Genomic DNA, 17,087 nt, shown 5'->3' on the forward strand with positions numbered 1-17,087 from the left:
CTGAGTACTCGGTTGGGACATTTCAGTCCTATTTTTCTGCCCATGGGATTATCCATCAAACATCCTATGTTGATACTCCACCTCAAAATGGAGTGGCAGAGAGGAAAAACCGTCACCTTCTTGAGGTTGCTAGGTCCATCATGTTTGCTATGAATGATCCTGTTAGGTTTTGGGGCAATGCTGTTACCACTGCTGCTTTTCTCATTAATAGGATGCCTTCCCGTCTCCTAAATAATAAGAGTCCCATCGAAACTCTTCTTGGTACTGTAACCTTTCCTGTCCCTCCTAGAGTCTTTGGCTGTTGCTTTTGTTCGTAATTAACATGTCCATGGGAAATTAGATCCTCGGGGTCTTAGATGTATTTTCTTGGGCTACTCTGCTACCAAAAAGGATATAAATGCTATCATCCTTCTTCTTGAAAAATTTTCGTTTCCATGGATGTTGTTTTTCAGGAAGATGTTCCTTTCTACCATGTCCCTCTTTAGGGGGAGTCTGTCCACCAGGAAGAGGTCCTTCAAATTCCTATAGATCCCCCATGGGAAGAAGATGTTCTTGAGGATGGGGTTAATAATCAGGAACAGGTGCAAAGCCAAAGTGAGGTTCCTGTTCAGGGGGAGACTCCTGTGTCTTCTGTGCCTAATGAAACTACCATTCAGCCTGGGAAGGAGAAAATGGTTCAGGGAGATGAGTCACTTCAGATATATGCTAAGAAGAGAAAGCTCGACCAGAACAGGCCTACTACCATCTTTCCTATAAGATTGACTGAAACGGTTCCCAGTTCTACTAACTCTGGATCCCCTGGTAAGCTTCCATCTGTTCCTCCTTATGATCCTACTCTAAACCTTCCTATTGCTGTTAGGAAAGGTAAACGTAGTTGCACTCATCACCCGATTTCTAATGTGGTTTCTTATGACTCATTGTCTCCTAGTTTCCAGACCTTTCTTGCTTCCCTATCTTTTGTTTCTCTTCCTAACTCCTAGCAGGAGGCTATGGCACATTCAGATTGGAAAGAAGCTATGGAGGAAGAGATGAGAGCCCTTGGCAAAAATAACACGTGGGATTTGGTTCAGCTTCTACTGGGAAAGAGAGATGGAGGGTGTAAATGGGTATTTGCTGTCAAACACAAGGCTGATGGAAGTATTTTGAGATATAAAGCCAGGCTGGTTGCTAGAGGCTTTACCCAGACGTATGGGATTGGTTATCAGGAGACGTTTGCTCCAGTAGCTAAGATGAATACTACAAGAGTTCTCCTGTCTTATGTCGTAAATCAGGGATGGAACTTATTCCAACTTGATATAAAAAATGCGTTTTTGCATGGTGAATTGGCTGAAGAAGTCTACATGGATATTCCACCAGGTTTTGATTATCAAAAGACTCAGGGAAACGTGTGTAAGCTCAATCGAGCTCTTTATGGGTTGAAGCAATCTCCTAGGGCGTGGTTTGGTAGGTTCCACAAAGCTATGGTCTCCATTGGGTTCAAGCAAAGCAATGGAGATCACACACTCTTTATTAAAAGGACTACCACATATGTGACTATGTTGATGACCACAGGGAGCAGCCAAGAGGAGATTGATGCTTTGAAGAAATTTTTGGGTACTGAGTTTATTATCAAAGATCTGGGTAAGCTTAGGTATTTTTTGGGTATTGAGGTTGCCTATTCTAACAAAGAAATATCTTTATCCCAAAGAAAGTACACCATGGATCTATTATCGGAGACAGGTATGTTTGGATGTAAGCCAGTTGACACTCTTGTAGAGCCTAATTGTCACCTTCGGTCCAAAGAAGGGGAACTTGTTGATAGAGAGCAGTACCAGAGATAGGTAGAACGTCTGAGTTACTTGTCCCACACTTGTCCTGATCTTGCCTTTGCAGTAAGTCTAGTAAGCCAGTATATGCATGACCCCTACTCTACACATATGGATGCTGTCCACAGAATTTTGGGATATTTGAAAGCTTCTCCTGGAAAAGGAATTTCGGTTTCTCCTTATGGACACATGAAGATTGAAATATATATAGATGCAGATTGGGTTGAGTCTCCTGATGATAGGCATTCTACTTCTGGCTACTGTACTTATGTTGGAGGAAATCTTGTTACCTAGAGGAGCAAGAAGCAAACAGTTGTTGCTCGTTCCATTGCAGAGGTTGAGTTTCGGGCTATGGCCCAAGGTATTTGTGAGGCTCTTGGCTCCAAGGATTGTTGCAAGACCTTGGAATCGAGGTTGATTTGCCTATGCGATTTTACTTTGACAGTAAGTCCGCCATCAGCATTGCTCACAATCCTGTACATCATGATCGAACAAAGCACGTGGAGATAGACCATCATTTTTTTTTTGGATGAATAAATATGTATTACCTTTCCCCAGGAGGGGGCAGGAAAATAAAGAATATACAAGGGAGAGGGGGGGGGGGGCAACCAACCAACCTACGCAGAGGTGGAAGAAAAGAGGGAGGGCATATCCAGGCCCCAGTACATGGCAATGTGCCTATTCCTAGGGTGTCCCTGACGGCGCGAAGATGGGCACGGTTGAGTTTGGAAGAGACTTCAAGGGAGATGGCTTTCCAAATCAGATCAAAGGATCAAGAGTTGGAAGTCCATCTCCTTAGGTTATGCTCCATCCAAATGTGGTGAATAATAGCTCCAAAGACCAGCTTGCCAATGGTGTCACAAATCGAGGCCCCAGAGAAGGACTTAACCACCCAGAGCCAGTCTCTTTCAAAAGGCAGAGGTCTCCTGGTGCGGTGCCAGATGATAGACCGTCATTTCATTAAGGAGAAACTTGTCAGTGGTCAGATGTGCATTACCTTCATTCCCTCTGATGATCAGCTTGCGGATATTCTTACCCTAAGTTCTAAGTTGTTTAGTTATATTGTTAGCAAGTTGGGCATGATTGGCATCTATGCACCAACTTGAGGGGGAGTGTTGTAATATGGGTACAAGGGTGTAATTGTCAATAGGGGTATTTTGGTCTTGTACTCATTCTAGAATTTTCTATTCTTCATTATAAATAAAGCTGGCCTGTGTCTCATTGACACAAGTCATTCTCTCCCATTTTCTAAGATTTTTTATCACATTGTTTGATAAATGTGTAGTGGGCTGGTGGCTAAGTTGCCGTCAGTCAAGTAATGCATGAAATGTCAATGAACCACTTTCACTGCCTTACTAGTGCCATATCTTGGTTGTAAGTTGTAACAAGATTTAGAGCCTTCCTCTTGTTTTTGTAAAGCAAATTTCCTTGGATGGATCCTTGAAATTTCATTCTCTGAGGGGATGGTAAATGTTGGAGTTATCATTTAGGTAAACTAGCAATCCAAAGGGATTGTATTTTTTAGTCTGTTGTGTTTTCATTGAACATATTTGTGATCCTTATGGTTGCTCAAGTATGCTCAAATTTGTTCTATATTGATCTGATAATATATTTCATAAACAGTTCCAATTTGATTTCAGAAATGAATTGCTTGGATGCTAATGTAACATGTTTTTTTAAGTTTTCTCTATGGCTTGTTTTGAAATCCTTTTTCCTTGTGACACTGGCAGCTCGAGCAGCAGATTTTAGAATTTTCTGAAGGTCTTAGAGTTGTTGGGTTGAAACCAGATGAAAAGCTTGCCCTTTTTGCAGACAATTCATGCAGGTGGCTTGTTGCTGATCAAGGTATTCCAAAGTCTTTTACTCTTTATTTATTTATTTATTTTTGTTTTTTTTGGGGGGGGGAGGGGGGGGGGGAAGGGATATTCTATTTCCAAAACCTTATCTGAAATGTAATCTTCTTGTAATGAGTATTGCAAGCTGTTAGTCTTGCTTTGGTTCCAATTTAACTTATGTGGTTACTTTTTTTTTAAAAAAGTTCCATAGCTTTCTTAGTTATGTCATTGGTACTTAGTTCTCACATTTGAAGAAATCATCTTGATGTAGGAATCATGGCCACTGGAGCAATTAATGTGGTAAGAGGTACAAGATCATCTAATGAAGAGCTATTGCACATATACAATCACTCTGAAAGGTTAGGAGAAAAGGTCCCTTTTATGTGTACTTCTGATAATCTTTGTGACCTATCTCAGTTGTTTCTGCTTTTACAAATATAAGACCCCTAAGCTTGATTTGCATCTCAATTCTCAAGTGATGGCACTGTTTGCAAACCATATAATGTAATGTAGCATCTCTGCTGTCTCTGTAATTCTCTGCATGGTGTCTCAATGCTTCTTGCTTAAGAAAGCCTATGATGTAGATCAGAAGATATATTTGTGATCAAGTGATACTGTTAGTAACACCCCTCCCCCCCCCACCCCCCCCCCAAAAAAAAAAAAAAAGGTGATGCCATTCTTGTATTGTTATTTATTATCAATGCCTGGTCGACAGAAGAACTCTTATCTTCCACTTGGAAACTGCTTGTTGAACATTAAGGTGTTGTTCATAATCTTATGGTAGAAAACTAATCTGATTGGTCTGGGGGGAGGGGGGGGGGGGGAGGTGGACAAAACTGTGGAGACCAAGGTTGTTAAACTTGGAATCGGGATCAGGATTAGATCAAGCCAATTCTGATCCGCATCGGATTGGAATCTGGCTGGATCGGTTAGGAATCAGCCATTATCTGCCCTAACCCTAGATTTCCGTACATGGATCGCCCGGAATTGGGGCATCCCGATCTGGATAGGCTGATCTGATTCCGATTTTTGAATCCATGGAGACACAACTTCTAATAATCTATTTTCTTTCCTATAATCTTTTGGATTTGAGTACTGATTTGTGAACTCTTTCCTTTCTTTTTTAATAAATAATTTTCTGGAAAAAAAAAAAGATTAGGGCAGAGAGTCCCATGGTACAAGAAATCTTTATCTTCAAATTTAATGAAGCTTCTGTTGTTGTCTATCCCAAAAAACTAAAAGCAAATGAATCCCATTGCCCATACAAAAGGATATTGTTGCTCGGGAAGGTTCACTATGTGAAAATAGCATTGGCCAGCATTGGGCCAACCGCTGGTTCTTTGGAGGGATCACATGCTTAATAAGTAAAACTGGAAGAATCTCTTACTTCAAGAGATCCTGTATGTGAGAAAAGATCTCTATTCCCTACGGAAGAATTAAATATTCTAAAGGAGTTGAACAGTTATCGGAACTTTAAAACTCCAGAAATGTTGTACTTGCAGAAAGATCCGTATTCTTATTGACGAACTTCCTTTTGGGATCATAGTTGTCTTTGATGATTGTTTCTTTCTTAAATTCCAACAACGTTCATAATAGGAAATCTTCCATATGTCCAGTCACGAATCTCTGAAAAGGATTTAATCCTACTGATTCTGTTATGGCATGAAGAATATTTCGTGTTCCTTAATACAGATTTCATCGACTTTAAAGATTTAAAGTTTTGATGCTTTATTTATTGTTTATTATGCTTTTTGGATCTATAATTGTCTGTTTTCACCTCATTTTTCATCATCTTTCCCCAAAGTCCATGTTTTAGGGGAGGAGGAATGCTGTAGGAACTTTGTCCTTTATTTTTTCTTATTTTCTTTTTGTTCTTTTCTGATAAGAATGAGAAAGGATTTTATGAAAAAGAAGGTAAGAGTAGGATAGTAAAAGATGAAATACTCTGGGAGGCCCCACTGACCGAGGCCAGGAAACTATATAAGGAATTCCCCACCATCAGTGAAGTTCTCATTTGTCCTTTTTTTTCTTCTTGTTGTTTCAGTGTTGCTCTTGTTGTGGACAATCCAGATTTCTTCAACAGGATTGCAGAAACATTCATTTCCAGGGCATCTATAAAATTTATCATCCTTCTCTGGGGTGAGAAATCAGGCATAACTTCTAAAGTAACAGAGGACATTGCTGTTTTTAGCTTCAAGGAGACCATAGAATTGGGACGAGAAAGCCATCAAAAGTTGATCAACTCTCATAAAGAGGGTATTGCTTTCAGCAGATTTGTTGTTGGATTGAAGTTTGCCTTTAATTGTTTATTGTGTTGTACCTTGTCTATGCTTTTGTCTCTAATAGCACATTGGTTATTGTTGTCCAAAGCAAGAAATACCTGATGCTGTCTACATCTAACCTTTATATTTAGAGTTCCAATGGTGATTCTGAATACCACCTTCAGTCAGGTTGTGTGATGTCCAGTTGTCCACATTTTGAGGTGGTAACTGGTAAGGCAAGGTCAATGATACCTGATAGCTATACAGCCGAAAGTGGAACTGCTTAGATGACTGTAGATGCTGTGACGATACAAGAACCAGGAAGTCAGTACCTACAAAAGTAAGGAGGAGGAAGAAGAAGAAAGGAAGAGAGAAGGGAGAGAACTTGATAGGAGGAAGGGAAACCCTAGAGTTCACAGTAGGATTCAGAATGGCCTACCATTAGCCTAGGTCCACCTATTTATAACTTAATAAACAGAAAATTACAAGGACAGAGACAGTCTAACATAATTGCAACTAAACCTATTACTACTAACCCAACCAATAATAAAGACATTACATAAAACCCCTTACGCTATACTGTTAACACTCCCCCTCAAGCTGGATCATATATATATATATATCATGCCCAGCTTGGAACAACCATTAAGAAACGCAGACCTAAAAAACGTCTTAGTGAAACTTATCACCAAGTTGATTGCCAGAGTTAACAAAGAAAGTGGAAATCAGTTTCTTCATAACAGCATTCTGTAGATGCTGAATTTTGTCACCCCCCCCCCCCCCCGCGATGACGACAATCGGACGCAGAAGACTTGCAATGTCCCCAAAAGCCAAACACTATATCAGAAAACATCTCCTCTCGTCCTGTAAAGCGTACATCGTGCGCGCGACCCCCCAGATAGTCCCAAACGGCCCATGCAACCCCACGAGGCAGCATCACGGTCGGCCGTACGGCCCCGCGGGCGCCCAGAATCTGATTTTTTCTCCATTTTTGCTGTCACGGCCCCGCCATGCGGCTTTGTACGTTTTCCGCGGCGCCACCGAACCCAAAATTTGCCTAGTAAAAGGGGGTCACTGCCCTCATTTGAAGAGAGAAGTTTGTGGGAGAGGGGGCACCCCCAGAGCTCCAATTTTCCAGTTTTTCCTTGTTTTGCTTGTTTCGGGGCTCTTCCCCAATCCGATTTCAAGCCTTCGAGCCTCGTCTCTCTATCTGAAGTCCGGGCTATTCGAGTCTGGCTTCCTCGACCCTTTCTTGCCCAAATCTGGGAAACCTCCCGTGGCATAACCATTTTGTCCGGCCTTTGAGCCCCTAGTTTCCAAAGCCTTGGAACGTCGTTATTCTGTCTGAGATCTTAAGATCCGATACCCGCAAATCGTTACTTTGTTCGACGAAGGGACGAAGCCAGTCTTTTGCCTCCACCTAAGCTGGGGGACACCCCCTGTCTTGCATAATTGCATTTATTTAAAGCGTACAGGTATACATTTCTTCCATTAACTTTTTAATTCCAGTAGGATGTAATCCTTTCAAGTACTCTCGTGTAGTGTACAGTAGTTAGTGTAACATAGTTTTATTTAATTAAATAGTTTCTTGCCCAAATCTGGGAAACCTCCCATGGCATAACCATTTTGTTCGGCCTTTGAGCCCCTAGTTTCCAAAGCCTTGGAACGTCATTATTCTGTCTGAGATCTTAAGATCCGATACCAGCAAACCGTTACTTTGTTCGACGAAGGGACGAAGCCAGTCTTTTGCCTCCACCTAAGCTGGGGGACGCCGCCTGTCTTGCATAATTGCATTTATTTAAAGCGTACAGGTGTACATTTCTTCCATTAACTTTTTAATTCCAGTAGGATGTAATCCTTTCAAGTACTCTCGTGTAGTGTACAGTAGTTAGTGTAACATAGTTTAATTTAATTAAATAGTTTATGCATCATTATTTAGCCATACATGTGGGAATAGAACATTCATGAAGGGAGAGTATTCGAAAACAAGCATCTAGTAGAAAGACCGGTTTATTCGGGCGAGGTGGGTGCCTAACACCTTCCCACTCTTATAACCTGACCACTTACCCCGAATCTTTGACCAGATCAATCGAAATCTCATAACCCTTCCTAATCCTAGGTGCTGACTCCATTTCATTTATTGCATGACCCCCATCCCCTGATAAATTGACACCATACCCTTGAGAAGACACATTCCTTCTCCCACCAACCAAGGAGCACAACCCCAAACCCCGGCTCTGTGCTCGCCTAGCACCGCCCCGGGAAATGAAGAACGGATCCTCACACATTCCTCATAAAATAGCAGTTGACCTCAATGTGTTTCGTCTGCTCATGGAAAACTGGATTACTAGCCATATAAATAGAAGCTTGTTTATCACAATACATCTCCATAGGTTTAGTGACTGAAAACCCAGCACAAGAGATTTCAGCCACATTAGTTCGGCTGCAGCCTACAGTATGTGCCATAGCCCTGTACTCAGCCTGTACACTCGATCGAGCCAATGTAGTCTGCTTCTTACTCCTTGAGGTAACAAGTTTACCACCAATAAAAGTATAGTATCCAGTAGTAGATTTGCAATCACCACCAGCACCAGCCTAGTCAGCATTAGAGTAACCTACAATATCAGTATAACCATGACGCCGATAAATAAGACCTTTCCTTGGTGTACCTTTAAGATATCTCAAAATGCGACATGCATCATTCCAATGAGCCTACTTAAGATTTTCCCTACCCAGGCTTTCCTTATTAGTAGGCACATCCCTGTTTCTCCTTGTTGCATCCTTTGCTGGTCTGGAACTAAGGATATTGATCACCTGTTCTTCCAATGCCCTTTCTCCTTGAAGATCTGATCTTGGCTCCTAGCTCGTTGCTGGCCGGTTCATCGGCGAATCTTTCCTTTCCATAGAGAATGGATTTGGGTGGATATGACTTTTGGAGGCTCGTCTTTTTGTGGTTGCGTGGGAAAACTAGCTTTCAGTGCTGCTATTCATCACATTTGGTTTGAGAGAAATATTAGAAGATGGACTACCAAATCTAGATCCTTCAATCAGATTTGGGATTCCATCTCCTTTGATATCAAGAGCAAATTATCGGCAGTCCCATTGCGATAGTCTGATTCCCCCAGAAATAGACATATTATTTCCTCTTAGAATTTTGCCCTTTAAGGGTTATTTTTTTATTGTCTTTTACCTCCTTTCCTTTGTCCTTTGGAGCTTTTCTTTGTTTTCCCTTTTGGGGTTTTTCTCTCTTTGGTCAATAAATTTCTATTCACCCAAAAAAAAAAAAAAGATTTTCCATAAACCAACTAATAACACCAACAACGAATGAAATATTTGGCTGAGTAATAGCAAGGTTCGAAAACTCGGGTCTTGGAGCCATCTTGGCCCAGCCCAAAACCGAGTCGAGTCGAGATCTCGGCGAGTTTGTGTAATTTTTTTTTTCCAACTCGAAAGCCCATCTTGGTAGGTTTTAGACCTCTTTTGGGTCTGAAAGTTGGTATTCAGCCTATTTTAGGCCATTTAAACACAATGGCATTATTAGATTTTACAAAAACAAAGTCCAAATAGGACTTTTACATTGGACCCTAAGTTGGTAGGCGACGATGTACTAAAATACCATACTGTATACATTAATGACATAATTTAGTAATAGAAAGCTAGCAAAACATTCAATTAATAGTAAAACAACTTAATAAGCATTACAAATGTTAAAGTGAATAAGTGATACATCAAATTGCTTTAGTTTAACAATGTTACAAGTTACAACTATCATCACATAAAATGAGATTGAATCACATATTCATTCCCCACTTGTCCCACATAGTCTTCCCATGACATATTGTTGATCCACTGTTGCATATAGTTCTCCACAGCAGTCATATAAGAGTTGCCATCCACATATAGCAAGGCCCCTATCCTAGCGTATAGCTGTTGCACAGTGGCGTGAGACAGTTGCCATGAAGTGTGAGATCCACTGCTTCTGCTACTGTCATATTGAGGAATGTATGGGACTAGGAATGTGGGCCCAATGCCAAACCCAGTGCTTTGATAGTCATACTCATGTGTTGACTGGCCAAACTAACCATAGGCACTATATTCAGAACCAGTGCTCTCTTGGCCATAATCATAGTGATGATGAGGTTGAGATGAATGCCATGACTGATGCTCACTACCAGTATCCATACTCATGCTTCCAAAACTTGCTAGCATGGTGTTCATACTCGTGTCATCATGCTGAGGTTGGTTGTGTTTGCAACCCATCCTTCTCTTGTACGTTTTTCTGTGGCCACCATGGTCTTGATCTTGTGTGGCATGTGTAAACTGAGACTCACCTGTGAAACGCACAGGGTCCTCATGTGTTCCCACTTCATGCTGGTATTGCTCGCACATCCCCTCATGCCGATCATCATAATAACCACCACTCTGCATGCCACCACCACCACTACCACCAGCATTACCACTAGCAGGGTCATCACCATCACCACCATCATCATCATCATCATCATCAGGAGCAGTTCCTGTTGTAGCCTCAAAAGGTCTCGGTGACTCTGAATGTGCACGCCCCTCTTACGACATATAGTCGTCAACATCTGTACTAGTTACGGACGCAATGGTAGAGCCGGGTCTACCTCCAGGCTCATCCATCTCTGGTGCACCACGATCCCTCACCCACTGGAATAGGGGATCCTCATCATCATCAGAGTCCTCCTGGAATATGTTGGCTAGTTCGATGGGATCTTTGTCATTGGTCTCAAATTCTTTACGTATGTGCCTCATCGTTAGTCTCATATTATAATGCACATACACCAGCTGCTCCAGTCGTTGACTACCCAATCTGTTCCGCCTCTTTGAGTGTATCAATGCAAATGTACTCCAGTTGCGCTCGCACCCAGAGGATGAACAAGTTTGTGAGAGCACTTTGACTGCTAACTTCCTCAGGTTAGGTGAACTTGTACCATAAAGCACCCACCAGTCAGCTGCATTGTAAACATAGAATATTAAGAATATGTGCATTCTAAAGGGATAAAATTATAATTCATAAATGTAATGTCATGCCACATTACCACCTACCAGGGTCTGACTTTTGTCTACCCTCCACTGCAGCTTTTCGACTGAAACTTGCTGAGGCCTCTCTGAAGAATTTGATCTATTTTCATTTTAAATTTCAAACATTGTTAGAGGCATTAGTATTTGCTATTTAGTAATTACATTCCTTTACTTACTACCAAAGTCCCATACTCTCACCTCATCATTGTAGTCAGCTTGTGTCTTGGCATTGGGCTCCAACTTCTCAATAACAGTTTGAACTGCCACTAACAAATCTGTGTCTAGCCCAAGATTATGCTAGTACTGGTATTTTGGATTCAAATAGTATGCTAGTAAAGGGGAAACCACAAATATAACTTGTTAATGACTTAATACTTTTGAGTTTTGAATATGAAAATGTAAAAACTCATATAAAGTTTAAAGTATGTTGAAGTGTTGAACTCACCAGCTTTATGCAATGGATGACTCAAGTGCTTCTCCCACCGCCGATCTAGGCTTCTTCTCCGTGTCAACCATCCTTGGTACTGCCACCACTGGCTCTAATATGGCAACAACTTTATACAAGTCCTTCCAAAATTGATCACTTGCAATGGTCTGTTGTGCTGCCTTCCCTTCTTCTGTCCTAGAACCTTGCCAACCAAATCATTGTCCACTTGCAAACATAGACCTCAGACCTATCACCTTCGTCTGAAAGCTCTTCAATGCAATGTAATTGGTGGCAAATCGAATGACACCAGGCCTCACTAAATCTCCCTTGCATTTTTCCCTCATCATGGCTAAAGCATAACCATGGTTATACACAAAGTTGGTCACTTGCCTTGCCTATTGACTACACCAGCCACCAAAGCTTTTTTCCCCATGTCCTTCAGCATTAAATCAATGGAATGTGCTGCACATGGAGTCCAAAAGAGGTGGATCCTCTTACTCTTCTTGTTCATCAATTTCTCTCCAGCCTTCTTAGAATTAGAACCGTTATCCGTCACAATTTGGATAACGTTCTTTGCTCCTATATCTTCCTCCACCACTTGCTTCAGTAGCTTGTACAAGTATGATGCATCCTTTACATGCTTTGATGCATCAACAAACTTCAAGAATACAGTCTTCCCATTACAACTCACCATGAAATTTATAATGGACTGTCTAGTAAGTCCAGTCCAACCATCAGCCATAAGAGTAACCCCATATGTGTCCCACCTTGGCTTCAGACCCTCTATGTACTCTTTCAGCTCCTCTACCTCTTGAGGCAAATATACATTATATAACTCATATGGTGTAGGTCCCTTCCATCCTGGGCCAGCCCTCCCTGCAGCGTCAAGGAATGCATTATAGTATGTTCCTTATGCTACATTAGCTGGAATGCCATTGTATAGCATGAACTTGCCGAAGCATTTCCGTACTTCCTCTTGTTTACCACCAAACACTTGCGGGATGGTTGGCTGGTAGGCATCTTGTTGCCTAAAGGTAGATGGATCCTGCTCAAAAATGGGATCTGGGGAACGTGCTCGTGGTTAGGCTTGGGGCCGTGGGATATCTCTTGTGCCAGTGCTTCTCCTCCTCTCATCTTCTTGCATTGGTGCAGCTGAGCCAGATCCACCAGCTCCTCTTGCTTGCTCATATGCTCTTATATTCTCAAAAGGAAAACTTTGTCTACTCTCTGCCAAAGTCTGATGGTAAATCCTCCGTTCAGCCTCTGATTCGAATTCACCAGGTATAGGCCTATATTCAGTATCATCTCCTACTCCTCCACGGATCTCTACACCAGGCCTCTCTAGAACTGCCTCATCAAAAGCTATTTGTTGTCTTTCCCTCTCAGCTTTCTTTGTTCGTACTCCTCTCAAGTTTTGTACCATTGCCAGTTTCACTTGGCTCGGAACATTTCGGCATGAGGCAGCATCCTTGCCTGTACCAGACAAATGTTGCTTTAACCTAGTTGCTCCTCCAGAATTTAGAATCTTTCCACAGTAGTTACACTTTGATTTCTTTTTGTCCTCAAACATCGGGACTCCATGTAGCCATGCTATATCCCCCATTGTGTAAGAAATATCTTATTTTTTACACTGTTACATAAAAAAACATGTATTAGTAACTATTACAGACTTAAAGTAAAGTATTAAACACTTAAAGTATTGTATTCATAATTATTAAACATATTGTGAAGCTACTAGAACAATCAAATACCTATCTCTTATTTATTCCCTAACCCTAGTATTTATTTCTTAATTAAAAGTAATATTTATAATTTTTATTAAAAATAATTATACCTTAAAGCATAAAATATTATAACATAATGATGTATTTGACACCATTTGAAGTTGGACATTAAGTACATATGTTGTGAATAATTTTCCAACAAAAACAGGTATTTTTCCTTAATTTTATATATATTTTTAAACATTTTAATAATATTATTATTAAATCTGAAAAATAAAATATTTTTTTTAATGGGTGAAAAAAAAATATGACTCCATGAGGCTGTAGAGCAAGCAAACTTGTCTAACATATATGAAAATCACATCCAAACAATAAGTATTTATCCTATTTTTTTCAATTTCTTTTTTGAAAAAATTCATTTTTTTTTCAGAATTTATAATAAAAAATTTAATAGCAAAAAAAAAATTCGGACTCCATCAAGTGATAGATCGGCCAAAGTTGTGTAACATAACTCAAAATCACATGAATCTACCAAGGTTTCATCAATTTTTTTTGAAAAAAATAGATTTAGGGAAAATGGCTTACCTTTCAAAAATCCTTCCAAAACTTGATCAATCTTGTAAAAGTGAGCTTCAATCTTTAGTTTGGCAGCAAAATCACCTTCCAAAGCTTTCAATCCATGGAAAAAATGAAGAGTAGAAGAGAGGATTTGAGAGAAGAAGTGTAGAAGAGAGGATAAAGAGGCCTCTTGACAGAACTCGCTGAGATTAGCGAGTTTTGTCGAGATGGCTTCCTTATTTGTAAGTGAAATGGGTAAAAAACATGGCCCGAGACCCGAAACCATGCCCATGACCCGAGATTTCGCCGAGATATTGAAATTTTTTTCACTCATTTTCCATCCCACCCGAAACCCGATATGAACCGAGCGGCGAGAAATTGCACTTTTATCACTCCCTGGCTATCTTGACTTGGCATTTCAAAAAATCGAGAATCTTGGCGAGATCTCGGCAAGATCTCACGAGTTCTCGGTCATAGTTGTCAAGGCGGCGCCTTGGTCGACTTGGGCGCCTTGGTCGCCTAGGCGGGCACCTTGGACGCCTTGTTCGCCTAGTTGGTGTCGCCTTAAACTTTGGCCCTCTCCACCGCCTTGGGTCGCCTAACCGCCGTGACAACTATGTTCTCGGTCCATGAGTAATAGTTTGTAAATAAGTTTTCCAACCAGCTGCTTGTACTGATTTTTGTCCATAAACTCTTTGTCATCACATGCACCTAAGTTGTAGACAAGGACCATAGGATTATCAACAGGCTTAGAGTCCAACATGCTAGTCTCAGACAGAAGATCAAGCACATACTTCTTTTGAGACAAACTAACACCCTTTTTACTACAAACAACCTCAATTCCCAAAAAATATTTGAGCATCCCTAAATCCTTCATCTGAAGATGTTGATGTAAATACACCTTGACATCTTTAATCTTAGAAGAGTCATTACCAGAGATAATAATATCATCAACATATACAACAAGAATAGAAACCTTGGAACCATGATGACGAACAAATACAGCGAGATCTGAGAAGCACTGTGTGAACCCATAACCACCAATAATCTTACTAAATTTATCAAACCAAGCACAAAGGGACTGTTTCAACCCATAAATAGCTTTGTGAAGATGGCAAACCTTTGATGCATTCTCCTCTTGAGCAACATACTTAGGAGGTTGCTCCATATACACATCCTCAAGATCACCATAGAGAAAAACATTCTTTATATCAAGATGAAAAAAACATTCTTTATATCAAGATGAAACTGATGCTAGTTTAGATTAACTGCCAAGAATATAAGCTCACAAACAGAGCTAATGGGGAAAAGGTCTCAAAGTGGTCGACTCCATAAGTCTGAGTGTAACCTTTGGCAACCAAGCGAGCTTTCAGCTGCTTAACTGATCCATCAAGAAGATATTTGACTGTGTATACCCAACGAAACCTCATAAGCTCCTCTCCTAGGGGTAAGTCAGTCAGAGACCAAATCTGGTTTGTCAACATGGCATCCATTTCTACATCCATAGCATTCTTCCAACCAGGATGCGACAATGCTTCGTGGAACTTGTTAGTCACAAAAAACGTAGACAAAGACGAGGCAAAGTTGCGAAGTAAAGGAGAAAGGCACAAGAGAATAACGAACTTAGAAATAAGATAGACAATATTAGAATTTTGAGTATAAGTACGAATACCTTTATGAAGAGCAACTAGCAAGTCAGTGGAGGTAGAATAATCCCCAAGCAGGGAGTCTGATGGTAGAGGGCAGTAACGAAGGATCAACTGGAACCTTTGAATCCGGCTTGGGATGGCACTTATACACTTGCAATGGCACTGGTTGGGAAGTAGTAAGTGAGTTGGTAAGAGGAATAACAGTAGGAATAGGTGGACTAAAAAGGTCTGTATCCATCCTACTACTCATCAGAAAAATACGGTGTGGTTCCAAAGAAGGTGAAATCAGCACTTACAAACTGCTGAAGCGTGACATGATCATAACACTACAACCATTTTGAGTGTGAACAAAACCAAGGAACACACACTTGGTAGCACGTGCAAACAACTTGTCAAGAGTAGGGCGAAGAATGTGAACAAAACATGTACATCCAAACACCCGTGGTGGTAATCCAAACAGAGATGATTGGGAAAAAACCACAGAAAAATATGACTGATGTTCAAGAACAAAAGATGACATACGATTTATCAAATAACAACAAGTAAGAACAACATCACCTTAGTAAGCCTTAAGAACATGTATATGAAACATTAAAGAACGAGCAGCAACTTCTAACAAATGCCGGTTTTTTCCTCTTAGCAACACCATTGAAGTGCTCTCTCGAAGCCTCCAATGTAGAACAGATCAGCAGCTCATCCAACCCATCTCCAAATGCAAGGCTATTAACCTCTCCCACTTGGCTTTCGCAAAAGATCTCATGATTTTCTCCAAAGCTTCTTTGTCTTCTATTGAGGCCATTATGAGTCGTCTCCAGCAGTTTGAATCTCTTTTGGGCCTCCGCATCAACCCTAGGAAATCTCTTTTATTCCTAGCTGGGGTTTCTGTCTTTCTGAGATTGATAAAGTGGCTCTGGCGTAGAAATCTGGTTTTGCCATTGGTCAGCTCCCTATCAAATATCTGGGTCTTCCCTTGATCCCAGCAAGGCTCTTTACCCACCATTGCACCCCAATGCTGCCATTCGTAAGAGGCTCCAACTTTGGAAAGGTAATCTGCTATCCTATGCGGGTCAGCTGGTCCTCATCAAGTCGGTCATCCTCCTCCTATATATATTGGTCGGGCATTTTTGGTCTTCCTCTTGCAACCATCAAATCTCTTGAGTCTCTCATGGCTGCATTACTTTGGAATGGAAATGACTCCTCCAGATTTCTTCACCCCATTAGTTGGGCCTCTGTTTGCCTTCCCAAGGAGGGAGGGAGGGAGGGCTGGGCCTAAGAAGAATCAAAGATGTTAAGTCAGCTGGAATGACAAAGTTGATATGGAAGCTTATCAATAAGGACAAAAGTATTTGGGTGGATTGGGTCTACTTTGGGATGCTTCGGTTTGACTCCATCTGGACGGTTTCGCCCTCGTCAGGTGCTTCTTGGATGTGGCGCAAGATCCTGGCTCTTTGTCCTAGTGTTTTGGTTCTCTACAGTCCCATATTGATGATGGAGCATCCACCAAGCTTTGGATGGACCACTGGCACCCTATGAGAATTCTTCTTCATCTTGTCAGCCCTAGAGCGTCGTTGTCAAGGCATCCAGGCGCCTTGGACGCCTTGGACGCCTATTTGGTGTCACCTTGATTTTGGACCCTCTCCAACGCCTTTGGGTTGCCTAGACGTCGTGACCATAGTTCGAGAACTCGTTTCGTTTCGGTATTTCGGGCTGACCGAAATATTCGAAATATTCAAAATTTCGGATATTTCGGTCGAAATATTGTATTTTTTCTGGTAGGTTTCG

The 17,087-nt window shown here is 41.1% G+C and overlaps 1 protein-coding gene across 2 annotated transcripts in view; it reads left to right on the forward strand.

Annotated features, from left to right (window-relative positions):
• LOC122669445 (probable acyl-activating enzyme 16, chloroplastic) overlaps window positions 1-17,087 on the forward strand; it is a 78,613-nt gene that overhangs the window by 11,678 nt on the left and 49,848 nt on the right. Inside the window, exons 3-6 of one of the 2 annotated variants that reach the window (XM_043866211.1) lie at window positions 3,536-3,650; window positions 3,912-3,999; window positions 5,685-5,896; window positions 15,582-15,584. In XM_043866211.1, coding sequence (XP_043722146.1) covers window positions 3,536-3,650; window positions 3,912-3,999; window positions 5,685-5,896; window positions 15,582-15,584 — 418 coding nt within the window. The remainder of the gene's footprint in view (window positions 1-3,535; window positions 3,651-3,911; window positions 4,000-5,684; window positions 5,897-15,581; window positions 15,585-17,087) is intronic. The other variant, XM_043866212.1, reaches the window with a different exon arrangement.

This window comes from Telopea speciosissima, chromosome 7, assembly GCF_018873765.1.
Source record: "Telopea speciosissima isolate NSW1024214 ecotype Mountain lineage chromosome 7, Tspe_v1, whole genome shotgun sequence".
In the NCBI taxonomy this organism is placed as follows: domain Eukaryota; kingdom Viridiplantae; phylum Streptophyta; class Magnoliopsida; order Proteales; family Proteaceae; genus Telopea; species Telopea speciosissima.